The sequence below is a fragment of the Nymphaea colorata genome, chromosome 10, assembly GCF_008831285.2.
Source record: "Nymphaea colorata isolate Beijing-Zhang1983 chromosome 10, ASM883128v2, whole genome shotgun sequence".
In the NCBI taxonomy this organism is placed as follows: Eukaryota; Viridiplantae; Streptophyta; class Magnoliopsida; order Nymphaeales; family Nymphaeaceae; genus Nymphaea; species Nymphaea colorata.
Window position 1 is genome coordinate 20,832,053 of NC_045147.1, and position 27,418 is coordinate 20,859,470.

The 27,418-nt window shown below is 37.7% G+C and overlaps 2 protein-coding genes across 3 annotated transcripts; one reads left to right on the forward strand and one right to left on the reverse strand.

The window, feature by feature from the left end:
• The first annotated feature begins 3,735 nt into the window (after positions 1-3,735).
• LOC116262282 (uncharacterized) lies at positions 3,736-10,526 on the forward strand. The gene is made up of 6 exons (XM_031641504.2): positions 3,736-4,015; positions 7,897-8,076; positions 8,249-8,374; positions 8,722-8,922; positions 9,125-9,289; positions 9,985-10,526. Exons 1-6 carry the CDS (start codon positions 3,797-3,799, stop codon positions 10,363-10,365), a joined length of 1,272 nt encoding a protein of 423 aa, XP_031497364.1. The 5' UTR covers positions 3,736-3,796; the 3' UTR covers positions 10,366-10,526.
• Positions 10,527-11,586: 1,060 nt separating this feature from the next.
• On the reverse strand, positions 11,587-19,996 carry LOC116262280 (uncharacterized). Of its 2 annotated transcripts, none has more exons than XM_031641497.2 (8): positions 19,038-19,996; positions 17,998-18,083; positions 16,876-17,044; positions 15,664-15,752; positions 13,952-14,116; positions 13,698-13,775; positions 12,460-12,563; positions 11,587-11,927 (listed from the first exon to the last, which is right to left on the reverse strand). In XM_031641497.2, the coding sequence occupies exons 1-8, from the start codon at positions 19,639-19,641 to the stop codon at positions 11,822-11,824; spliced, it is 1,401 nt and encodes a 466-aa protein (XP_031497357.1). In that variant the 5' UTR covers positions 19,642-19,996; the 3' UTR covers positions 11,587-11,821. The 2 variants fall into 2 exon arrangements, with proteins under 2 accessions (XP_031497357.1, XP_031497358.1); XM_031641498.2 differs by having other exon boundaries at positions 17,998-18,074; positions 19,038-19,993.
• Positions 19,997-27,418: the final 7,422 nt, after the last annotated feature.

Sequence of the window (27,418 nt, forward strand, 5' to 3'; positions counted from 1 at the left end):
ACATTCTCCCGTATATATGAACTTTGACGGCTCAACCTAAAGTCAGTACCATGTTTGGCAGAAATTTTCACTCGCTTTTTGAGGGCAACACATACGTGCATTCAAGGGCAACTTAAGTTTTAATTTTTCCAATTTTTATTTCCTTCCACTTAGATTCTACATTTTTCTATAATTTTGAGAATTTTTACTGATTATTGTTATATATAATATATAGTCTACCGCATCGGTGTTTCTTTAAATACCATCTCATACCCACCTCATCATACCGTACCCAAACTCATACCTATGAGTCTGTACTGACCTTTTTCCAAAGCGATGGGGAAATGACGAACGGCCTTTGAGGGTGTGTAAACGAGTGCTTTTGAGGTGGGTGTGGTCTTCAAAAAATAAGCGAAGAATTGTCGAGTGTGGCCATCATTATGTGCTAGCTGCCAAGTGGGATTGGATTTCCATTTTCGAAGAACACTTCTCAGCCTTTTGAATCGCCACCTTCCTCATTTTGCTTTGAGGATTGCAAAATCAAGCTTCACGGGTTTTGAGCCTTCTTTTTGAAACATCAGAGCAACTCCACAAAATGCAGTCATGGCTGTGTTCACTGTCCTCGGCCGTCGGGCATCGCCGGCCAACCCGACAGGCACCACCGGTGTCCGGAAAAAGAGAGGAAGAGAAAAATGAGAAGTTGATCTCGGACGTCGTAATTTGACGTCCTTGAATGTTTGGTTTAACTAGAATCAGTGTTCAGAAAACTATATATAAAAAGAGAGAGACAGAGAAAACCCACGGAAACACTAAATTGGAGATTTACATATTAAACCAACAAAGTTTTTCACGCATTTGGGATGATTAGTGTTCAATCTCGAACATGACAATTTCTTCTGCCGGTGACTCAAGCTTTTTTGAAAGGAACCCACTAAAGAGCCGGCCTTCCAAAGGCAGACTCAAGGGTTAATTCATCTCTGAGAGTCTGAATCCAAGCCTCAGTCACCATCCCTTACCAGTCCATCAAGAAAAAGCGTTGGACGCAGTAGCCATGTTCTGCTTTGACCTGAACTGTTCACCGGACACTTTCCCTTTATGATAAATGATCTGTTCGTTCCAAAATGACCTTACTGTCCGCATTTTCACAGGCAGTGAGCGCCTTTTACTACTGTTTCTTTTTGCCACCAGTCTGCGCGCTTGGGGAATAACGCAGCTCGTGAGGCAAAGCCGATCGACAGGCGTCAATTGCTGGTTGAAAACTACTGTTTCCTGACTACCTGCTATCGACCGGAGGCGATGATGTAATGAAAGTTGCAGATGGTGTTGATTTAAAACACATGAGAAGCTTGTTTTTGCCATTATTGATCACGATTTGACATCCGCGTCCATTTTGTCTCATACCAATGCTTATAAAGGGATTAAGATATTATAAGTTTTTTGTTTAAAAAGATTTTTCTTTTTTATCTTTTTAATGCAAGTGGACAAAGTTAAAATGAGCAGATATAAGAAGTTTGTGTCCTCCTTGCTCAAAATAGAGAACCCAGTTACGATTAAAGCACTGCAGCATAACAATCAAAGATATATATATATATATACTTCGTTGTGCTAGTAAGTGGGAGAAATACAGAAGTTGAACCTCATGTTTTGCATGGCAAACCAGTTTATGAGTGTTTAAGTCTGACCTGATTCTCAATCTGATACACTATAATCAACTCAAGATCCGAATCAAGCAAACTTAACCTTGTTCTAGGACTCGGTGGTTCGGTAATTTTTTTTGGCTTTGCATCAGAGATCCACACCACCAGATTGCTATTTGAACATATATATACAAGAGGGTTCCACCCCAACCAAATGAAAAAAATATATATATAGTGTAAAATTTGATTTTTTTTTTTGTTTCTATGTGTTTTTTTAGTGTGAATTAAGTTTGACCCTACCCAAATCCAACCCACAAAACCGAGCCCCCATTTGGCTCACCTCTGAAGAAAATCTTGGCTCCTTCCCCAATTGTTTTCTTAATGGACACTCTTAATCTAAAAAGGAAACTGTGGTTGGCCACTAATCAAAGTGACTAAGCAAGCTTAAAGTGCTCGAATTGTCGCATATCGTTGCTTAGAGTCTTGCCAACCTCCTAGGCCAAACCAATAGAGCTTAAGATTCAAAATTTTGCCAATCAATGAACAAAATGTTCTTCTTCACAAGTGCCTTTTAAGAGATACATCAATCCTATGAGCTTACTAAAAAAGTGGCATCAACTGGATTCACCTTATAATGTTGGAAAACCACCTTGGTCGTCAGTCCTTTTGGGTTTTTTTAGCTCTCAATATGAATATCTCAATATCAACAAGTTCATTTTTTCTTCTCTCTTGTATCGTCTAACAAAGAAAGATATCATAGAAAGTTATTTCATGGATCTGAATTAAATAAAGTATATGGGTCCTCTCATTAGTTAAAAAAATATACCACACCTAAATCTAACTGAGGTAATGTGCAAGAGTTGAGGTGCCTGAGGTAATATGGAGTGGTTCAGGAACTCAACCATAAAAAAGGAGATTCTAGTTGCAAGTTATCAAATGAAAGAAGTTTGATGTTCATGCACCCATTGTTTGACATATTCGCTTTGGGTGAGTGGATGCTATTCGAAGAAGAGTTGAAGCCCCTCTTCTTTGTGTCGTCCTCAAAGTTTAAGGCTGCGTCAGGATTTTGGTGGACTAGTAGTACACCTATCAACTAAAGTGCCACAAATTGCAGCTTAAAAAAGCAACGCTCACAATAGTAAAAACAGACCTCTCACCAGCCCGCCAACCTGACCCACTATGACGTATTTGTCGGGGAATTGTGCCTATTCACTTGCTTGCACAGGAAAGTAGAGAAAAAATTGAACTCGGTGGATAAATACATGGAACATCAGCAACTATAAAATAAAAAAATATCCCAACCATTAAATTGCACCTTTAGATGGTCATCATAAACACAAAACACAAAACATTCTTCGCTATTTTTCCAGGTTTATTATGCAGGTCAATCAAACAGTAGAAAAAGAAGTCTGGAAAAATTTATCCTGACCATTAAACACAAGATGAATTGGGAATGAAGAAAATAAGTCCACTTCCACCCTATTCAAGAAAATTCTATTCAAGAAAATTCTTTTTAGGCAAAAAAAATTCTTAATTTTTTTTGCCTGTGGCCATAAAACGGGTCCTAAGGGATTGGATCCGGATAGATGTAACTATTACCGGAACCGACTATTCGAGTAAGAGAAAACCTAAGCCATACCGTATTATCTGATTATTAATACGGTTGACAACCCAGCCAGGGATGGTCGGTGCATCTGGTTCCGGATCTTTATCCAGACCCTATCAAAGTCGGGTCCGACCCGAACGTGGACGACCACAACGAGGCTCTCCCCCCGGACAACGCGATAGCGCGCGAAACTGTTCCGCAGGATCGACTTGATTTTTCAATGACCGAAAAGCCCCTGGGTTCTACCGTGTTGCCAAGTCTCTGCCGTGTTCTTCGCTGTCGTCTTTAGAAGGTGGAAATCACCAAGATTCCCGGATTTGTTTCAGTTTTTCGACGTTCGGGACGTTCTTCCGAAGAGGTCGTAGAGGACGGAACGAGGGAGTCCCTGTTATGTCCTTGACCACAGAATCAATTGCATTTTCGTCATTTCATATTCTTTTTGTTCATCCTATTTACGTACGAGCCCCCTCGGTTGGTATAAACAGAATTTGTTATTTGTTGCGTATTTTTTGTTCCTCTCTCAGTCTCTCTCTCTCTCTCTCTCTGAAATTCTCCGGCGTCGTCGTCTCCAGGGATGGCGTATCGGAGAAGGCACTCCGCGAAATCGTATCCAACGTTCGCGGATGACCCTCCGTCGTCGCCCACTGGAGAAGATGGTTCATCGTTGGCCGCGGCGGCGATCCGAGCGTCGGCCCTGCGCCGGGGCTTGTCTTTATCGTCGGCCCATGGAGGGTCCGTCCTTTCCTCGAGTTACAGGGACTCGCCGGAGCATAGGGCGACCGAAATGCAGCAGGTCAGTTATCCCTTTCGTTTCGTTCTTCTGTGTTGAGTCGTGGTCTTTTGCATGGTTTCCGGTGTAATCGGCTGGGATTTTTTAGTGAACGCGTGGATGTAGCCGGTTTTCGATGAAGTGCGTCCGGTCTTTGACGAGTTTTGGCGGGAAAGCTGGAGTTACGTCCGATTGTTATAAGGAGCCGGATATGAACCGAGTTTCTTATTCGTTCTTGGAATGATAAAATGGAAAACTTAAATCTCGCGGTGGTTTTGTTGTGAATCATGACAAGTTTGAAGCAGATAGAATGCGTTCGGCTCTCCTCTCATGCCATTTCTTGCTCTCGTATAGATTGGTTGTTTGGATCGTGCATTGGCAGACCTGATTATGTCTTTTCTTCTCATTGAGACAATTTAGATGATCTTGTCGTAGATGCTGCACCTACTATACGCAATTAAGCGCCATTCCCGGCTACAACTGATTATCCTTTTTCATTTCGAGGGCAGCGTATTGATTGTTTGATTTTGTGATAGGTTGACACTTTTCCTTTCTCGTTTTCTTTCTTGCATCAGATGCTCCTTTTTATAAAAGTGCGCATCCGACTGTATCGGATCCCGTAAGTAGATAAATGCATATTTGTGCGTAGATTCATTCCTACGTGTATTATTTTATCAAGGGCATTTGGAGTATGCATCAGTTGCCAAACTTCTTTTCCCCTCTCTGTCATTTGCTTTTGAGGAATTTTTATTGTGTTCAACACTTTGCCTCAAGTATTCGCTCTTCTAGAGTTGAAATGCGATCTTTACCTAGAACTGCCAAACCAGATTGCAGAATGGAATATTTTTACGACATTTAACGTTTGACGTTATGTTGTCATGCCGCAGATACGGTGAATGGCCGGCAAAATGACATGAGATTTATACAGCGGAACATTTGGCCTCTATTTATTAGGCTGGTAAATAGAGAACGAACTTTAGAACTTAAGCTGTTCCATTGTACTCGTGGCCACTGTAATTACCTGTTCCACTCTCACATTTGGTTTGGGCTTTGAGTGTGGCGGAACTCAAGTGGCTCTTTAGCAGTTTTTTAGTTTCAACTTCAAAACAATAAAAACCAGGTCAACTAATCACTTAAATAGTCTTCTTATAAGTCACTCAAAATTGTTCTCAATCTTAATTAGAAGACTAAACTTTTTAAAATGGAGCGTCACAGCCACTGTGGAGTGTGGAGTTGAACATGAGAATTTTACATGACAACCACCATTTGTGTATTTTTATGATCATTAATTGCTAAAAAAATACATTCGAAAATAAGAGATGGTCAAGGTTGTCAGGATGCGGAAGTTAATTGCGTTGCTTATAGAAAGGATGTTTGGAATATGATGTGTATGACGTGGCAAAATCTGGCGTTTTGTTTTGTTTTTCGGGACATGTAATTGCGGAAAAATTGTGGGAAGAATATATAATATATGTATTTGTATACATCTTATATATAATTTATATAAAATTCTCCAGCCATCCACCCATCCAGGCCTCACAGCACCCAACTCAATGATGCATTTGGGCTGCATGCTGTGAGGGCTGGCCAGAAGAATCGAAGATTCTTCTCTCTCTCTTTATATATATATATATATATATATATATATATATATATATATATATATATATATAACTACTATACAGTTTTTTGGGAAGAGATTTGACATGTGTTGTTTTGCAATTCTTTTTTTAGAAGATAATTACCATATCATTGACGTTTGTTCATGCAAGGCCTCACATTTAGGTCGGATTAATTCTACAATCTCTATACGATCACATTCATCATAAGCATCTTGCAATCACTGGAAAATTCAGATAGAATTTTCTGCATCATATATATGTGAGGATTATGTCAACTGATTAACCGTTCAATCAACTTACTTAATGGTTAATAAAGTATTACCAGCGAACTTATTTTTCCAAAAATATAAATCACATGTATTTTTATTAAAAAAAGTAAATTTTGAAAGTGACTTATTATTAATAATTAATCAAATTGATCGAACATTTTGTAAATGAATTCATATAGTCACCATTTTTGTTAATCTACAAAATTCTATAGCTATTGCAGTGGGGATTCCCCCACTAACAGCTGCCCGGTGCACGTGCGTGAGGGTTCAACTCCTGACTGGTTTTATTACCTCACCTCCCCATCTAACATTTTTCACTAACCTTTTTTTAAGCATCCTTATGAACGTACCTGATCTTTGGATATTATCTTTACATGTAAGACATTATGAATATAAAAAAAAATAATATTTATTGATGTCTAAATAAAATTTTATAAGATTTTAGGTCAATTGTCTGAAGTTTTGTTTATGAAAGTGCTCTTTCATGTCCAGACATAATTTAATTTCAATTTTATTATTTTAAAGATGCAAACCACATCTGCTTGATACTTAATAAAAAAAAAAAAAAACCTTACACATAAAAGGTGTGGTAAAACCAATCTCGGGAAGGAATTAGCATAATGTGTTTCCCATATGGTTGCATATTCCTACTTCAATTAGGTTGGTAACTTTGAATTTTAGGACTATGTCTTTTCATAACCGATGCATGCACCATGTTTGCTGTTGAACACTAAATGAGAAAGAGATAAATGCAGTAATTAGGGTAGTTTTCTGTGAGCTTGATGAATGTCTTTTAATAAATCCTATCTGACACCATGTTTGATTCTCATCAAACATAGGGGAAAATGTCTCACCTCATTCAGTTCCATCATACTTTCATCCCTTTTTTCATTGGAAAATGTGGTACAAGCCATCGCACCCATAGATGTGAAATATTTTGGGACTGATGATTTGTCTAATGACTAGATGTCTGAGATGATGGTCTCACGATGCTTTATCTGCCCATTCAAATGTATCCTTGGGCGTCATATTTTCCAGGTCAGGATCTAGTTTTTCATGTCTCTTGGTAACTTAAATGTCTACATGTGTGGGTGCATGTGTATCCATCATTAATTTATAATCACATACAATAAGAAGAATTTTTTTGTTGCAAAATATGGTGCAAACATAGTTAAGAATTTGGTTCTGACCCGTCAGTAAATACAAACATTATTATATTCAGTTTGGATCAATGGGATCATGCTATAGTCAAAATAATTCAAATTTAAGCAATCTAAAATATGAAACCATCTAAACAAAAGTCAAAAGAAAGAATTGCACTAAAGTTTTTTAATATCGCAAGTGAAATAAAATTATGAAAACATGCATGGCAAAAGATAGCAGTTAAATTGATTATGGGAATATATGAAAGGCTTTTAAGCTTATGATCTGCGTCATTATTTGACAACACTCACTCGAATGGAAGTCAAGACCTAGAGGCTAGATGTGGACAAATTTCGGAGGGTGCAGATTGACTACAATTCACACTGTTACCAATTGGGATTTGGGAGACAATAGGAGTCGCTTCTGTAGATAAAGATGATGGGCTCGGGAAGCAGAAAACAATGCCTCAACCTTTGTCCTTTGATATTTTTAATTTAACATGACGAGGCTTAACGGTCGGTTTGTGCAATTACGTATGTGACCCTGGTGGACAAAATGTGGCCCGACTTAGCTTTTCCGGTGACTCGGTGCGTAAATGCAATTGAGATGCAAAACTGGATAACTTTTTCAACGTTTCAATGGCATGTTCTGCGTTTACACCGGATTTTGTAAATGATCTGTGAGCCCTTCTGGAGACTGTTTCATCTTCCAACTTTTTTCCTTTCCGTAATATTTTCTTACCTTAGCCATAGGTGCTGCAGGTCTTGTGGTCAACAAATGCAATTTGGTCTTTTCCTTTTCAGAGCTGTTTTTTTAGGCTCCTGCATTGGATTGCATACTAAGAGCATAGCATTGATGCTTTTGAGTCTAGGCATCTACAGCATATGAATACACATCATTAAGTGACTTCAGGGAATCCAAATCATCTGGATTCTGGGGTGTTCTTGCTATGAAAGCAAAAACCATCTTTGATGAAGAAAATGGTACCCAGAAGATTGAAGCACTCGTCAGAGGCGGCCCTCAGACCTCTGAAGCTTCCACAGGCACTCAGGTGAGGAGCTTTAGAATAATAACGCTTGTCTTATTGTCTGTATGAAATCCATTTATCTGTTTCTTCTCCTCAGCATTTTAACGCTGGTTTTGACAGATGTTTGTTTGATGATACGATGATATACTGTCCGTAGAATTTTGTTGTTCCTAAATGATGCATTTCTTAATTGCAGTTTCATCAGTCACATCAATCTACTGAGATCCCTCCAAAAATGGAGAATCCTACAGTCCAGAAAGGTTTAAATGCCGTCACCACCTCCCTCAATTATATTGGTGGGACGATTGGAAATGCCTTGGGGGTAAGTTGTAAAATACTTGTTAATTTCCAAATCGTAATTTATTAATATGTTAACCATGTGATCAGATTAAGAAGGTGCTGCTACACATTATTCTTGTCATTTCTAAAGTTCCTATGAATTTTACCATAAGTAAGCTCATTTTTTTATTTTCTAATTTCTGAACTAATTATTGACTGTATTCACGACGTAACCCACAAACTCAGTAGACAGATATAGACTTTTCTAGAAGATTTATTCCCTTCCAATACAACGGGTGAGAAAGACAAAGATCCGTTAGTTGTTCCCGGTTTAAGAAGGCCTATGAAGTCACCTTGCGTTAACTTCAAAGATGCCTGTATTTATCTCAGGAAGGTTTTACTGTCATGGAAGCTAAAGCTGCAGATATTATCTCCGACACACGCAAGCTTCATATCAGGAGAAAAGGAAATGCTTATGATGCTCAGACACGGCATTCAACTGACCCAGATGTAAAAGGTCTGCGCGTGCCTGCCATCAACGTGACTTCTACACAAGGGGACTTTGAAACCCAATTGAAGGCATCCCGCGACGTAAGCTGGCAAATGTGTGTGGTCACTGATTGTGTGAAGTGCTCCCTGTTTTTCGTGTTTATATAGTATTTTCTATAGAAGCTCTTTTTCCTCAAGTTCTCCGTATCAGCCATTGTTTGGTGCTGCTTGCTTTTCTGATGTTGTGATGAGGTTGTTGTTTGGCTGACTTTGAAATATGGCGGTTTTCTTTGTCCTATGGTAGGTTGCAACGACCATGGCTGCAAAAGCCAAGTTGCTACTTCGCGAGCTAAAATCTGCTAAAGCAGATTTGGCATTTGCAAAGGAGCGATGCGTCCAACTAGAGGAGGAAAACAGGGTTTTGCGGGAGGCTACTGAAAAAGGAGAAAGCCCAGAAGATGATGATCTTGTAAGTGTTACTTAAGTGCGTTCATTTTCTTCTAAACATGGCGGGTTGTAAGAAACTTGTCCTCAACAAGCTTGGTAACATTACAGAGGATCACGGTTGAATTTCGTATTAGAAAACCAAAACTGTGAGTAAGTACAAGCTGCAGCCTGCACGGACCACCAGACGTCCATATTGGACCTACTTACCTTCAGCTATTTTTCAACTCCTTGTTACAACCTATAATGGTTTCCCCTAGGACCGCCTTCTGAGTTCAGACAAACTTAACAACTTGTGTTCCTTTTTGCTTTGTGTCAGCAGTCTAGTGGACAGATATAACGAATAAAACACAGTTTGGGAAGAAAAGCAAACAGGAAATAGAGAGAAAATGGGAAACTGAAATTTTCTTGCATAAATTTGATCGAACAAGTCAATGCTAAGTAATTACTTAAAAACAATGGAGAACACCATACTGCAGAAGAACTCAGTTGCGCAGTTGAAATATAAATTATGTTGTATGCTAACTAATTGTTCTTTTGGTGCGTTTAACTTGTTTTCATTGACCCATGCATTCTATTCGTCGGGAGTAGATCAAGTTGCACTGTATTCAACATCCATGTTTCCTTAAACTCATTTTACCATATGGTTATTCTTCCTGTCTAAGGTCCTCTCAGTGATACACTGGCTGATCTAGCAGTGATCATGGTCCTATTCTGCAGATCCGGTATCAACTTGAGACGCTTTTGGCTGAGAAGGCAAGACTGGCTAATGAGAACTCCATTCATGCACGAGAGAATCGGTTCCTGCGCGAGATTGTGGAATACCATCAACTGCAAGATGTAGTCGACCTGGAAGAAGAAATAGAAGAAGAAACGGATGCGTCTCCAATCAGCTTTGAGTCTGAACTGGAGACGGCCTTGTCTCCAGCACGTCAACCATCTTCTGCCTCCCCATCGGCCCCTCCTTCTCCTCGTACTGCTTCAGCTTCTCCTGCTGCTTCTTCACCCTGTGCACCATCGTCACCTCGAACTCCATCACCGCCTGCTCATTCTGCCCCTCCATCGCTAGACTTTTCTTCATCTCCCCCGGCTCCTGCGTGACTGACGCTTCGTGCCAGACGCCCAGAAAGTCTGCCCTACATTCCTAATGTACATTATCTCTGTCGTGCAAGGCAATCTGCTCCCCGTTTTTTTTTTTCCGTTTCCTTTTCCCGTGCCAAAGTGGCAATATTTGTTCCAATTGTTAATTATGATAGAGAATCTGTGCCTTTTACCTGGTTGATTAAATAAATCGGCTTCGTTTGTGGTTTACAGAAAAAAAAAATACAAGCTTGTTTGCTCTTTTATTTTGGGGATTTGAGTTCCAAAAGCAATTTTTTACTTGACTAAAGAACTGTAAGCTGCAGAGTCGCAGACATGCATATGTACGAATCAATGAGTGATAGTGGAGGCTCTGTGCTGGGAAAAAATTTTGGTCTTTTACACAACTGCTCTCATATATATATATATATAGATATATATATATATATATAGATATATATATATATATATATATATATATATAAATGAATTTGTTGGAAAAATGCAATGTTGACATTAGTAAGATGTTTAAGTATGATTTTGTCTGTGGATGGATGGTCGCAGTCGTGTATGCGCCTGTGCACGTCTGTTGTAGACAAAGAAATGCCAGATTGCATTGAAATAGGACCAGAGACGGCTAGCGGGAAAGCGCTCCCGATGAGAACCAAAAACCATGAAATGTGCAACCACAAGGGAAAAATTTTCCCCTCAAAACTGAGAAAAGATTATTTGCTGTGCCCTTTCATCGCATATGCCCCTTCATCTGCGACGGTGAAAGGGCCTCAGAAAGTGACCGTGTCCTTTCAACGTCAACCGTGTCCTTTCAACGTCAAAGGCATAAGACACAAGATCACCTTCTTTCGATCTAGTACAGAAAAAAGCGGGGATTGAAAATTCATTCACACGATCGGCATTACCGTGTATTAGCCTACATTTAATGAACGTCGGGCCTCTCTGAAGGGAGCCGACTGATTGAGATCCTTGTCCTCTTTTTTTTTTTTTTTTTTACTTGCTTTGTTAAAATAAATCAAGTCAACGATTTTGTTCATACCGCTTTAATACCTATCCCGCCAAAAAAGTTACCAACAAACTCGTTCAGAAAATCGACACTGAGCAAAGGGAGACAGACGCCCATGTCTGCGGAAGATATCGACAACCTCATAGGTGTATTCAGGGTGCATGGACAAAACCGCACATGCACACAAACGCACGGGCATGCACACACACACAACCAGCTGGATGTTAAAATACAACAAATGTAATATGATTATTATTATTATTTACCCAAGCACCTCATAAGAGAGGCGAATTCGCAACAGATCATTGCACCATTTCTGGTAATAAATACCCGGGGCGCTTTACAACAGATGATGTTGCATTTTTGGATCAGATACAACTCTTAGCAAAGAAAATCGCCATTTTCGGGCAGCAAAATGAAGGGAAAAAAACACCTCCTCTGCATGCCATAGAAAGATCGTCAGAAAAGCTGAAAGAACAAGCTCGTGGAGCCATCTCCAAATGATCTGAGATCTGCTGGTTTGACAAGTGCTCTGCATAGAGGACACGTTCTTTCCCTCTCGAACCTGAAGACACGTTTGCTTCGTGGTCAATAGCACACCAACAAATGCAAATACTTGAGATAAGCTCTTCCTTCATAAGTCAGTATCCACAAAAGCAACAAAAAACTACAGAGACATGCCCAGAGAATATATTCAAGACTTCCAGAAACATCCAGAATTTGATCAATCGGGGCAGAACTAGTGTTCCATGAAGTTGCCTCAATCTTGAGGACAGATTAATGGAATACTCACAGGGTGTTCAGTGCTGCCAAACGACCCCTAAGAGAAACTGTAGATAGTATTATAGGAAGGGCTAAAGCTACAACCACGTAGACAATGGAGTTCATGCAGGAGAAATGGGCTGGCACACTAAAGCATTCCCTTGGAACAGGGCCAACAACGGGTGTGTGAAGAGGTGCTCTTCATTTCCCTGCTTGCTATTCGTTCAGACAAGCACCTCATGGAGAAAAGATGTCAATTCTTATTTGAAATTGTTGCCTTTCCGGGCAAGTTCAATGAGGCGTGTGCATAACACGAACCAAAAGACTCAACTCACCATTCTGATACGCAGTCTTCACAGAAGATGTGCTTACAACGTAGTAGGATAGGAGCATGCATCTTCTCTTGACAGATCGCACAGAGATCACCAGCTGCATTGACCTGTACTTATTCTTATAAGCAAGAATGTTGTTGATTAAAACTTTTCAAAAACAGATTCACAAAGCAGAATGATCTGGAAAATATCATGCATTGTATGATCACTTGAGTCTGGCATCCTTGCCAAGCTATTGTACCAACAATAGTAGTAATTTGACCTTCAGATTGGCATATGTCAGGAGATGAATCAAGGTGTCAAAGCTGCTCATCAGGATGCAAGTGAAACAACACAAACAAACACGAGATAATACAACTAGAACAAATCCCCTGTGGATATATATATATATATATATATATATACACACCCCCATTTTAAAGCTCACCATAAACCATAATTTTGGAAAATCTTGTCGCCATGTAGAATGAAGGAAGATGTTAAAAATCCAGCAACCTGCTGAAGAATATGCATGCAGTCGAATTGTTTCTCATGGAATGTAAGCTTTTGAAAGGTGTGCAGCAGTGACCAGAGATTCTAATAACTAAAATTTTCATTTCAATCATAACATGAATCCACTAATACAAATAGCAAGAAACATATGCAGATTAACCAAGATCAACCATATGAGAATTGTCCTTCCTGAAACAAAGCAGATACATTGAAATTAACCATGATTTCTCACTGTTGCTTATGCCATCTAACAGTGTAAGAAGACCTGAGGCCAGTTTAAATTGAACAGAAACCCAACCATGACAAGCGTCCAATAGAACATTACAGAATTTCCTGCTTAACAGTGACACATGCGACAAGGAATCACATAGAAATGGAAAAGCATGCAAAACACAGGTGAGTGGTTTATTGGTCATAGGACAAGGAGGATACATCCTTGAATGGGTCACTGCGATGTGACAAGCGACATATGCAATACAGTTCTATGAAGATGAGTTCTCATCTACTTTTCTTTTTCACCTTTTTTTCTCGTTAAGAAGACATTAATTTTATGCTTTCCTTATCTGAGAAAGCTATTGTCCTGGATCATCTTCCAAAAAAGGAAAAGTAGACAGAAACAGTTAATCAAACAGCCAGCACAACTCCTACAACTCCTTCATGTGTCACTAGCAGTCATTTGACCATCAATTTGCAATCCAGATAGAAGCAACAGTAAGATTCTGTAACCCAAAAAAAAAAAGAATCCAAACCTGCTCTGGGGTAGCGTAAGACCCATAATGCACCTCTTTACGAGATAGCGCCTTCAAAGCAGCAAAAAAGGATTGGACCTAGAGAGGGAAACATCAACACAAGAAGGAACCCAATAATTCATCAATCATGTCTTACGAGGTTGTGATCTTTTCTCAAGCTGCTAGCAAAGGGGGGTAAGGAAAACTAGACCAAAGGATGCAAAGTAACAGAAAATTGATGGAGAAAATGAACAGTAGTCAAGGGAAGCTTCTACCTTTTCTACAATTGATGTTAGCTTAAAAGTCAGGTATAGCCCCGTTGTAAGGGATGAAAAGAGACTCCCATAATCTTTGTTCAAGAAGAATCTATACCAAACAGGAGTAGGCAACAATGCACGGTACAACAACAAAAGATACTCAACTAAGGTGAGCATTTGACCCTGAAAATGCAAAAAAATGGAGAAAGATAAGTCACTTAACCATATGTCTAAAAGGTTAATAATGGACAACAAAGTAAAGAAACTATGAAATAATAAATCTATTAGCCTAACTTACATCGGTACTAGTAAAGGGTTCAGGTACAGGTATGGTGATGTGCGTACGAAGACGGTGATTTTAGAAAATATGGGCACGGGGGTATAGAAGAGTACACACACACACAGATATATATATATATATATATATATATTGATAATTTTGATACGTATGTATTACATACATGGTGATGTGTGTACGAACACCGTGACTTTAGAAAATATGGGCATGGGGGTACAGGAAAGTATATATATTGATAATTTGATAGGTATGTGTGTGTGTGTGTGTGTGTATATATATATATATATGAAAGCAAAGCTTTAAGAAACTTACAATTTGTTGCATTAATTTGTAACTTTTTAAATATTTAAGTCTGTGAACAGAAAAAAAAGGGGAAAAGCAAGCTGTATCAGGAAAGATCATTAAACACACTCAAACATCAAGAAATAGAGAGGACAAAATTGAACTATATAGAGAGGAACTTTTCAAGAAAATTACAAACAAATTGACATTATAGTCACAGAATATTGTAAGATTACTGGATGCATCTTCTGAACTTTTAATAATACTTTCCAAAATTATCAGCTGAGACTAAAATGCTGCAAATATTGGAATGATTTCAAAATCTTAGAGAAATTGATCAATGTACTTTTAATTAAACCTCCTGATGTAGTAAAGTAAACGATATTAAACCCTACATGTAGACCTAACAGTTGGATAGCTAGGACCATACTAACAAGAATATGTATCACCATAGCAAATCAGATTCAAAACCATAGTAGTTCCCTTCATATAGAAACAAATTGATCTGCACACACTCATATACATATCCAAAAATTACAGTAATGACTGAATTTTAACAGTCCAATCAATTAGCAATTGTTGATCAGCTTTCTCAAAGAAATTGCCTCATTAATAAGGTGAGGAACATTGGAGCAAAACCAAATTCTTATCATTTCTGGGTTATGCTTTTCACAGCATTTTATTCCCATAGTTTAATTCAACAGTGTGAAGTCTGATTCAAGAAACTGAAATTGAATAAGTTCCATCCTAAATAAAAAATTTTATTAACTCAAATTTTTGAGATACCATTGCTGAAAGAACTTGGATGCCTAGAGAGTTTAAATATTAAAGAAAAACTAAAAGGAACTTAGTGAAGAAAATATATTTAAACTTATCCTCTAAAATATTAACCTCAAGATTGCTGTAGAAGCATTACATCACCACAAACCAAGTGTCACATTTAAGACCAATGTTTTCCATTAGGAAAAGACCATCAATTAAGTTTTTACACCTTTAATTATTAAATATAGACAAAAACATATTGATTTGTCCCTTGTCCCACTTTTACCTACCGAATGATTTTTCTATTAAGTTTTCAGTATTACTATATATGACCTGATATGTGCTTTTGCTAGTGAGTCTTGGATCCATAATAGATATAGTGATATACCTGTCTCCGATAATTGCGTCCTCTGCTGTTCTTATAGTAAATCAGAATCATACATTTGAATACCATTGCTGCCTGGCGAACCATGGTATCTGTCAACAGAAAAAAGTGCTGCTTAATATAGTGCCTGGTATGCCATGAAAAGTTCATCAAGTAGAACAAAAAAATAAACTACATGTAAATAAATACAACAATATATTACCAACACCATGCAAGATATCAAGATAGAGAACCAGGCGTAAAATTCTCTAATAATAATTTCATAGAAAAACCAACAAAATCATATATTGAGATTCTTTCTCATGATTCCAGCTTATATCTAGAAAGGAAATAATGAAAACTGAAAACCGCTTATTCCCTAATCATGCCAACTCTGTTCACATATTAACATCATTTTCCAATGGAAGCAACCAAAGGTGGAACTCCATCCCAATTACCCAAGCATCCCAAGGTCCTGGCAGGGATAAACTAAGTGTAAGTATATGGTGCACACCTTGCATGTCAAAATTGCCAAAGATCAAATTCTTCTTTCTCCAGCTACTGATAATGTCAGCTTAAATATCTCTGTTCCCTAACATGTCAGCCATAATTATGCATTTATTGACAGTTTCAAATTGTTTTTTGGTAGAACCAAATAGAGGTAGAAAATTAGCCTCAGTTACAAATAAGGATGTATCTGTATACCTTATGCATGAGTAAATCAACTATGAGAACTAAACTAATAGGACATTCCCAGCTATTTTTGAAATCAAGATAGTGTAGAGTTTAGACCACTAAATGTGATCATCATTGTCCATTAGCTAACAATAGACACCTAAGGTATAGCCATTTCACGGTAACAATAATGAGTTATGGAGGCATGAATAAATATGGAAATTTGAGCCCTTGATTTTGAAACCTTGTAAAAACCTAAACATGTAGACACACACACACACACAAAGAGTCTCAACAACACATTTAAAACTGTTAGTTTTATGCACGAATAATTTGCAGCATATGGCTTGTTTATCAAGCACATGTTCAATCTCAGCGCTTGATTTTGAAACCTTGTAAAAAGTAAAAACCTAAACATGTAGACACAACACAAAGTCTCAACAATACTTTTAAAACTGTTAATTTTATGCGTGAATAATTTGCAACATATGGTTTCTTTATCAAGCACATGCTAAAAAAGGATGGAACATAATCTACTAACAGTTAAGATTTGATGCATACCATTCACCACGATGATAAATATTGCATGCCAAAATGGTGGTATTGATTTTGGAGGAAGCATGACAAGTGGGTACAGGAGGTCATCATTTTTATACCACCAGTAAAACCCAGATACATGAAGAAGAAGTACCAAGGTGATACCAACAATAACAGAAACTTTCCTCTCACCCTGAAAAAAAAAAGGAACTTACCATTAGATGAAACAACTTCAAGGTGATGACTGAATGCCTCTCTAAAAATAAATTAAGAGTTTAAGACTAATGAAAAGCATAAGAGTTTAACAGCACTAAAAAAATATTAAAAGGAGCTTTTGATACTATTAATATAAATAAAGCAAGGAACATAATTGTAAACCTCTATAATGTTATCCATGTCAACAATTCATAACATGAACAAACCAGGCCACCATTATATTGCTAAATCAAGTAGACTGCACATCTGTTAAGTGCGCATGAAATGCCATTTCTAAATATTCAAAGTTTTGTGTGTCTTTACTTTCCTGGAGCAGAAAAAATACAGGAATTACTGAGATTCAAATTAGAGCAGCAAAGCATGAAAATACAATTAACAGTATTTCCAGTTATTTACAACTTCTAAATACAAACTTCCAAAAGGGAAAGGGAAGGCCATATCATCATTTTTCAATTATTTTACAGCTTTCAGGTCACTGTTCTACACAGAATTTACTCTTATCAACCATCTTGAAAGATAGCATGTTATTCAGATAAACTTACTTGACAGTAGAAGTAACTTACTGCAACTTTTTTCACTAAAGCAAAGTAGCACACATTGTAAGCAAATGAAAGGAAAGGTGTTCAAGAAATGAAATGCTTCAGAAATTAAAACCAATAAATTGCTCTATTTCTCTGAGATGATCTATAAGATAAGACGACAAAGCTGTAGTTAGACAATAAACTTTTCATCCATTAACATGTCGGCCAGAAAATCCACAGCGTTTTTCATACTCTTTTCTCTTTATTACTACATAACTTTCCAATGCCAGCTTAACAATGAAAACTATGTACGAACCATAAAACAATAACCACTCCGAGCAATAAGTATTTACAATCAACTCATATTGATGTCTACCAGAAATCAAAGCCAAGCGAGCAAGGAAAGTACCTTTAATGCTGTCTGCTTACGTAGGACATCATTTGACTTTATCATAACTGCAGCAATCCAAAATGTGACAAAGAAACCTGCAAGTCCTTCCGGAGAAGGAGAAACATAACAGCTTCATGCACATACACATGCATAAACATAGAAATAAAGAGATTATGTAATGGGAACTAAAGCTTACTAAAAGCAAATATATCTTTGGCAAACATATTAAGAACCACAAATACAGATTTAAGGTGACGAAAAAAATCTGGTTCAACACTGCATACTGCCAATATAGAGTACATTCATATATATGTTGAGAGAGGAAAAGTCATATCTACGTTGAGAAGCAGGAAAGTATGCCCCTTTGTCACGGTTCATCCACAATGGAACCATTAAGAATGTTCGTGGTTTTGATGACAAAAATCATTTTCAGTAACAAACAAGAGTCTGTCAAGAGCATATTCCTTACTACTGACAGCAAGACGAGTTGTGCTATTACTCAAAAGATCACATTTCCCAGGATAATGCAGAATCGAAACAACTCAAACACTAATTCTGAGAAATTTCATGAAAAGAGGGTCCCATTGCTAAATAAGATCCAAATCTACTTTTTTCAGGCTCCAAGAAATGGTTCCACCAGAAAATAATGCTAAAAGCCCTTAAACAAATTCATGTATACTAGGCTCCAAATTGGAAATGGTTCAAAACAAGATGGCTAAAATGACACACGAAGCCAGCTAGACTTAGACCTATCCCAGAGGTACATTAGGTCAGGTTACATATGGATCGCCACAAGATGATGATACTTTAACTACATACATCAGAAGTAGCGCGGGGTAGAATTTCTTAGAAAATAGAAATATTCAAACAATACTAGGACGTCATTAAATCAGACCAACCGTTCTATAATGACTTGTTCTGGTATCATCTCCATTTCGTTCATAACAATACAAGATTATCTTCTTTGAGGATACGTAAGCAAATCGGCGACAGACAGGAAAAACAAACCGAGCACGAGAAAAGGGAAAATAAGCGCAAGAAAAGCATAAGATTGTCACCTTGCAAATGCTGCCGAATGAAGACTACCAACAGAAGAAGGGTGAAGGGAAGAATCTGCTCTAACCACCGAGCAAGCTGCTGAATATCGTACCTCTGATACGGTGAGTCCCGCCCGTTTGACGTCCCCGTTGGCGGCTCATTCGCATTGTCGCCCTCCACTCCCCCACCCGTCGATCCACCCGCCACTGCCACCTGCGACGAGGAGGAGACCACCTCGCCCTGCACAACAGCGTGTCCTTCGGCTGATGCCCTCCGCGGCTCCCCACCCTCAACCCCCATACCAGCCGGCTCCACGGTAGCAGAAACCCTGACGTGCTCCTGCTCCCCCGCCCCAATTATCCTGATCGAAACCTCCGCGCCACCGCCACCGTTCTCAGACTCATCCGTCTGTTCCCGGAACCCCGACACACTGCCTCCACTGGCGACGAGGGGCTCGGCCTCCTGGTGGCCCGATCGGCCTCGGAATATGCCTGAATATTCTAGCAGCGCCGACAGGGGTGCCTGAATGAAATTCGCCGTGGAAAAGTTGACGCCATATCGCCTCGAAACTAGCCCCCCGGAGCTCCGAAAGCTGTCGGGGGTGTTCCCCCCTGACGCCTCCATCACCACCCACCACCACCACCACCACCAAATAAGGAAATGCAAGGCAAAAGAACTACAGAAAACCCTAGCCCCGCCCCTAGTTAGGAAGATTAGAAGCTACCCACGAGAGGAGGAAGAAGGAGAAGTTGGGGAGCGTTATCAAGAAGTAGGAAATGGGGGTAACGGCTTAGCGTTGCAGAACCATATGCAAGGTGAAGCCATCATTCTTGAAAGACGGAGAGAGAGAGAGAGAGAGAGAGAGAGAGAGAGATGCTTAGGGCAAGTTAAAGAAGGAGAGATCCTTTTTCCTTGTGTTGTCCCGCGTCTCTTTCTCTCTCGCTCTTCCCCTGTTTGCTCTTTCGTTCGGTCGGTCTTCTTTTCTGCCTTTCTTGTTTTTTGTTTTGTTTTTCTACTTTGTTCTCGTGTTTGATTCGTCACTTTTTCCCCTGTTCTTGTTTGTGTCGTTTATCCTTATTTCGTTATTCAACTTCATCATTTATTGGTTCTTCGGAGTGGGTGTGATGCATATCCGCGTAAATGAAAACGATCAGGAAAGAGTAAGAAAAGAAAAATGGCCGGGCTGTTGAGGGCATTGACTTTCTCTCTCTACGTATGGATCTTGTTTTCTCTCTTTTATTGTTTCTAATTTTCTGATCATTAGTTCCTTTTTACATTACAAAGAGTTATTGTTAAGTTGTAGATTTGAAATGAAAATTGACTGCCTACCTTTTGTGCCAATTCTACAAAAACAATTTCATTTTTTGTATGAAACAAATGCCGGCGACGTGGGGACAATATTTTTGTTGCTTAATTCAAGCGATGATAAAATGTCGGTGCATAAGATATACAAAATTACATAAATATATAAAAAGCCAAATAAAGAAAACAAACATCTTTTATTGGCGTTATTGGTTTGTAAAAAGGAAATTTTAATAATTAAAGAAATGAATTGTAGATGTCGACGTTGCATTATTTTGAATTAAAAAAATCGGACGAGCAGCAATGTGGTATTTTTCTTTTTGATTTGGTGGCAAGCCGAAATTAGGCAGGCCTACTGCATCATGCCCACACGATTCGTCACCGGCATCCAATTATTGATCCATCTTCTCCCAAAAGAATGGCTTGATCCAATTCCCCAATCTAAGGGAAGCCCGTTTTAATGACAAAATCATTGCATTTTTTTTTTTTACTCTTAATCATATATGTCTGATCTAAAGTAAGGTCCATAGATCTCAATATCATATAAAATGAGGATTTGAGATCTTAAGTATGCATCTAAAACCTTGCATATAAAATCTAATGGGCGGTGATATATTAATCAACAGATTTGAGATCATCGGAAAAGGGAAATAAATGGCCCCTTTTATCTTAAGAAAACGACACTTCAGTGTCACAAATCTTTACTTTTCCAACAAAATGAACCAAGATTAATCCAGGTGTCCTTTGTTAGTATTGGAGACAGTAATTGAGATATTACTTTGTCATCAAAGTCAACACCTGGATAAGATATATTGTACTTAATGATGTGTGGTATAGAGTGTGACATGGAAGATGTTAGTTTGGCTTCACCAAGAAAACTCCTTTTCTTTTATAAAATAATGATAATTATCTTTTTTATAAACTAATAAATTTTAATTAAAACTTAAAAATGGAGGACTAAACAGACGGACTTTTTAAATTTTACCAAGTTTATAAAAAGTCTGAAAGACAGTGCCAGATCCTCACCGTAATTTAATTTAACTTATGTCTCGGGAAACTTGAAATATGTTGGAGTACAAAATATATAAAAGGTTCATCAGCATTCTAAAGCATTAAATAATATCAATATAAAATCCTCTTACTTGTGGGTATGCAGTAGGGTTGCAAGTTAGCAGGTCTTTCGTTAAATTTCCATTAGCATTAATATTCCTGACATTGGAATTGTGTGGTTTTTCCTTCTTTTCACCTCCATCATATCACCCTCCCCCACGCCCTCCAACCCAAAAAAAAAAAAAAAAAAACTCTCTCTCTCTCTCTCTCTATATATATATATATATATATGTTGGGTAGTTCAAATTCTTGAATTTAAATAATTCAAAAAGTATAGTTAAATCAAATTAGATATAAATATATACATACAAAATTGGATTTAGTAGAATCCCTCATCCCTTTTTCTTTATGCTCTCTGAAGCTAGGGCTTTGTGACGTTTAGAGCAGATCCATGTTGGGTACCATTTTCTTATTTTTATAAAATACATTATAATAACACTCACAAGAATCAAATGACCCATCATGACCAACTATACTTCCTCCATTCAATTTAATGGAATTAAATGCAACTAAAGGGGTTATTTGGCTATGGGACATAAATATTGTTTTACTTATTAACCCCAATTTAATCTGCCTTAATATTTGAGGCAATTAATGGAACCGTGTATATGAGTTCCAATTGTCAAAAAGACCCAAAAAGAACAAAATTTTCAAAATGACGTGGTAACTTTTGCAACCCCTGGTTTTGGATATTCTAACTGAATCCAATATTAAATTTATCAGAATCAGAAGCAATCAAAATCAAAAGGTCCAATTTTATAAATTTGCATTACAACTTTTGTCCTCTCTCAATCAAAAGTAGAGACGACTACCAGGTAACGGCCGGGAAAATCGTCCGATATTCACCCCGCGTAAGGAGCGTGACCTCTTAATTTATTGAGTTATCATTCATCTTCCGAACGAAGCAAAATTGATTTACTTTACGTTGTTAAAATATTCGAAGTTATTATTTTATTAAATGCTGCGGATTTGCGGTTCCGCATTGTATTGTCGGAATGATATTTCTTGTGATGCAAGTAAGTTGAGCAATAGATTTTATTTGTCCGTCTAATAAAAAAAAAAAACAGTAAATGAGAAGACTCAACTTTCATCATCCCCGTCGGTGACCATCTTCTCCCTTCTCCTCAATTAAACGGGGCCCTCTACAACGCATTTATCATTTAGAGGGTAACCGTGTCCGCAGCCGTTGATATTCAAGATGGGCGGTCATCATGCCCCTCGTATCTGATGCCATCTCAACTTTCTTTGGACTTTTGAGACCACGGATCTTAGATTGGAGTGTCCTGCTTTGATGTTAGTACAAACGGATCCAGTCCGTTATAGCTGATTCATAATGTACATTGCACCCATGTTAGAAAAACTGGAGCAAATTTTGAGATTTTACTAGACAAGCAAGTATTTTTATATTTGTAATGCTACCAGAGGTAGAGGTAGAGGCGTAGTGTAGTTGGTCACACTGGCGGGTCGGTCAGTGAAAGTGTGGTTGTTAATTTGATTTTTATGGACACTACATATTATTATGGACTTCAAATTATAGCTGTAATTGACAAGTGCACCAATCTCCTCGTAAATCTAGAAACAGCTTTGAGCCTAAGGACATGCTTCTTTTCCATACCTACAATAAAACAACATAATGCCGAGATACGAAAAGAGAAGAGGAAAGATGAGTTTTCTGGAAAGATATCTCATATGGGTCCTAGATTGGCCATTTGAAAAAATGGACTCCTGGTAATTACTCTGTAAATAGAAAAGCACATAAACGGGTGGTGCACCAAAATGAGGGTTTCACTAGCATTAATTATCAGTCAAGATTTTTTGGCATTGTAGGGTACAGCGTATTGAATATCTCATAAAAAAATATTCACATAAAGGCAATTTTTAGCAATAATTAAAAAATAAGCTTCACATTTCTGATTTTCCAATTGCAGTGGTCGCCATTGTTGAAAATTGCAGGAACAAGGGCCTCCCTCCACCTAAATCATCTCATGTCGAAAACTTCGAAGACGTGTATTTCAAAATATTTAAGTTCGAGCTTGAGAAATTTTTGATATCTTTACACGCCAAAATGAAAAACAAAACTGTTGTCAGTTTGTCAACCCTTCAATTTAACTGATATTTTAACCAGAGTTACAAAACAAGGATAAAAGTAAGTCTTATTTAACCTTCTAAGTCATGGCAAAAATGAGATCCAGATCACGAAATCCTAAGAAAAAAAAAATCACAGAACCATTTAAAAATTTGAGAAAACAGAGGTCCCTAGCTGGAAATTTTGCTTCAAAATATTGGTCCACTCGCATTATATTTGAGAAGGAAAGAGACAGCTGCTGGCAATTTTGTTCATTTATAGCGGTCTTCGTCATAATTTTTTTGAAGGCAATTCTTCACCAAATCTTATGCAGTTCATAGTCTTTTTTAAATATGATTTCTCCATTTGCTGCCTTCTTGACGATATTTAGACAATTTACTTCATTAAGGTAGAATTCCCTAAATCTGAAAACTAAACAGAACAAGAAAAGTTTAAAAATAAGAGATCCCATGCAAGTGAACAGCTTGCATTTATTTTTGGTTTTCCAACAGCGAACTATATTACCAAAATAATTTACTAATGCAAGAAAAATTATTATCAAAATAATTTGTATCAATTGTACAACTATTCGCATGCGTATTTTGTTATTGGCTTAAATTAATTAGCTAAAGGCGAGGCAGCTTCATGACCCTATCCACTGAAATACCATGATGCTCCAAGTAACATAGCTGGTCCGTTGGGTGGTGACATATAAGGTGCATCGTAACGATGGGATGACGACACTTTAGTTGACGGGTTTATATACCAAACCCCACCTAAGTCCCAACAACCCTGAGGGCAAGGGGAATGGAGGGCATTGAAACTAAGAGTGGGCATCGGGCCAGGCCAGGCAGCCCGGCCCATTTAAAAATAAAAAGTAAATTTTTAATAAAATAAATTTTAAATGTAAAATATTTTTTTAATAATAAATATATATTATTAAAATACAAATTTTAAAATATATATTTTTTAAACTTAAACGAGCCGAACCGAGCCCGAAAAATGCTGGCCCAAGCCTGGGCCCAACCTGGCCGCGGCCCGGCCCAACGCCCACCCTTAATTAAGACATTTTTTTGGAGGTCATGGGTTGTAAACTTCCTACTCACCCGTAAGACCAATATCATATTGCAACGGTTACCAGATCTCCTCTGTTCAATTTAGACTCAAACTTGGATCTGACAATCTAAAACTGAATCCAGAATCAACTCGTCGCTTGCATGTAATCAGATCGGATCCTTGTCAGACAGATCTGAGTCCTATTATTGGTCAAATCTTAATCTTTTCACCAAAACTAACTATAAACCATTGACATCCCCAATTATCTTAATATCACCTTCAAGGTAGGGTAAGATTCTTCAATTGATCCTCATCAACCCCATAGTTTACTCCTAATAACATATGTTATCAGTATCGATAACTATGAGGTTACCATTGCTCAGGTTGCATCATCAATGTGAACCTAAAAATAAGAAAATGAAAGTTACAGTGCTTTCTACTTGAGCTTAGGGCATACCTGATGCAACATGATAATGCTAAAATCTCAAGAATCCTTCGCTACCAATTGTTGTTGCCAAAAAGCAAATGATGGCATATAATGATACCGAATCAACTCTTATTCCACCTACCAAATAGTGTTCCCATCTATTACACATCAAAATTTTTGAACTTATTAGAAAGCCTTTGGAAGAGGTGACAAAAAAATATGGTAATTTTTGAGTGCTGTAAACGGAAACACTCTACCGCATCTGGCAGAGAAAGAGACGGAAGGATGTGGTTTAGGGGCACTATATATAAGAAATATTAGATTTGAGAAACACTAATATGGAAAGAACTAGGAGCTACACTGTGGGTTGGTGTAGGCCACTGACGCACGAGCCCACCAAATTGTCACGTTCTTTTCTCAATGCGAGAGATCATTTTTGATAGCTTCTCTATTATTTAAATATTCTAAACATTACACATTATTTAAGTCGTGTAGGCATGTGTGCGCGCTATGGATGTTTCTTTAAGAAATTCAACGCGACGAACGGAAAATGACAAAATTCGTAACTCTTGCAAAATTAAAAAGTTTAGTGCCACCTATGTTGAAATTTTGAAAAACTATATTTCGACCCGTTCAAATTTTGAAACTATAATTTAACTCTACAATAAACAATTCCTATAAACAATTCCTACCTGGGCCCCTAACAAAACTTATTTAAATTTAAGAGAAATAAAAATTAGACCAATTTCATGCAACACTGCTCTGTCCCACCTTATAAGCAGCGACATAACCAAAAAAATTCTCCTGAAGCCTGGAGGGGCACTTGTTTAAAAACACTCAAATCTGATGGAACACTTATATATATAAGGATAAGTATTTAAGATTCCACTTTTAAGAGAATGGTATACACCATTGTATGCCACTGCTTATAAGCTTATAAGGAACCTTTATTAATATACTGCTTTTTATACAGTAAATTTATAATATGTATTTTGCTGAACATATCTTTTACATGGTAAATATGGCATCTATGTTTTGTATTGTGCATATTTTTAAACTATTATGATATTAATTGCAAAGGCAGTATAAAGAGACCTTTTTTAACTGTTTTTTTTTTTCTTGTTCTTTTTCTCTTTTATTCAGTCCCATAAGATCTGAATCGGGAGTTGACGAGCACTTGATTCTGGGCATATTCCTAAGAAGTGGACTGATTTATGCCCGGATCCATACCAGTTCGGGTTCGGGCTGGATCAGTGGATGTGAAGTATAATTGTTCAATCCGAACTCAATCCATTCCTATCTATTGTGTAGGGCCTTGGAAGCAGGTCGAGCCTCTCGCACACCCGAATCCAATAAATAAAACTAAAGCAATTCGGGAGAATGTGATTGTTCGGTACTTGTGACATTGTTCCTAGCTCTTTGGCCATCGCAATTGACGGGATGTTGTGGGAATTCCCCCACCATTTTTCAATGAATATGAGAATTTTCCAAGGTTCCGCAAGACTTGTGCTTCTACCAAATACCGCTGATGATTTCCCAAATATCTGGGCGGAGGCTCCAACAAGTCAAGATCGATGTTATTAAATACAAAACTATTGTCTTTTAATTGGAATACTCGAGATGTTTGGTCATTCAAAGTAATCCAAAACATATAAAATTTAAAATATGAAAATAAGTTATTACCACCAAAAAAAAAAAAAAACTTGCAGACATATGAGTTAGGCAAGAAAGATGATCACCCTTCACTTTTTGTATTCTTTTTTCGTAAAAGGGCCACCAGTTTCGAACTTAAAAACGAAGCGCAAATACTTAAAACAAATAAGAAAAGGAGAGTTACAGCGCTTTCTACTGGAGCTTAGGGTATAACTGATGCAACATGGTAATGCTAAAATCTCAACAAGACAAGAATCCTTGGCTACCAATTCTTGTGGCCAAAAAGAAAATGATGGCAAATAATGACATCAAATCAACTCTTATTCGATTCAAATAATCACTAAATAATGACTCATAGAGCAAAGATGTGATGATTCTCCAATGAGAACAGTTTAGTAAGTTTGGATCAATGGTCTTATTTGATCTGAAAATCATCGGATTTGGATATACTTATGAATAGAGATCAGTGATTTTATGTAAAATTGTTGATCTTCGACCAATAGTCCTATCAGTCTTTAAATTCTTAAAATCTAAATCAATGGTATCTATAAAAGTTGTTGAATTTGTTTCTAAGTATAGCATAAACAAACAACCAGATCGATGTGACAATCAAACCGGCGGGGACAACGACAGAGGCTCATTATAGTCATCAACCGCCGGTTAATGTAATGTCCAATAAGGGAAATGCAATTAATGATTTCCAACATTTAGTAAAAAAGAACCATTTTGAACATTTTATAAGAGTCTAGTAAGAAGCCCACGTGGAACCACATCAAACGAACGATTTA

What these genes read in the sequence shown, in the direction of transcription:
- LOC116262280 (XM_031641497.2), bottom strand. Translation starts at nt 19,641, where the DNA reads ATGGAGGCGTCAGGGGGGAACACCCCCGACAGCTTTCGGAGCTCCGGG. An exon ending in GACGCAATTATCGGAGACAG is followed by an intron (nt 14,117 to 15,663) that starts GTATATCACTAT and finishes TTGCATTTTCAG; the next exon opens with GGTCAAATGCTCACCTTAGT. An exon ending in CTTACGCTACCCCAGAGCAG is followed by an intron (nt 12,564 to 13,697) that starts GTTTGGATTCTT and finishes GAATAAGTACAG; the next exon opens with GTCAATGCAGCTGGTGATCT.
- LOC116262282 (XM_031641504.2), top strand. Translation starts at nt 3,797, where the DNA reads ATGGCGTATCGGAGAAGGCACTCCGCGAAATCGTATCCAACGTTCGCG. An exon ending in CGATTGGAAATGCCTTGGGG is followed by an intron (nt 8,375 to 8,721) that starts GTAAGTTGTAAA and finishes TATTTATCTCAG; the next exon opens with GAAGGTTTTACTGTCATGGA. An exon ending in AATTGAAGGCATCCCGCGAC is followed by an intron (nt 8,923 to 9,124) that starts GTAAGCTGGCAA and finishes GTCCTATGGTAG; the next exon opens with GTTGCAACGACCATGGCTGC.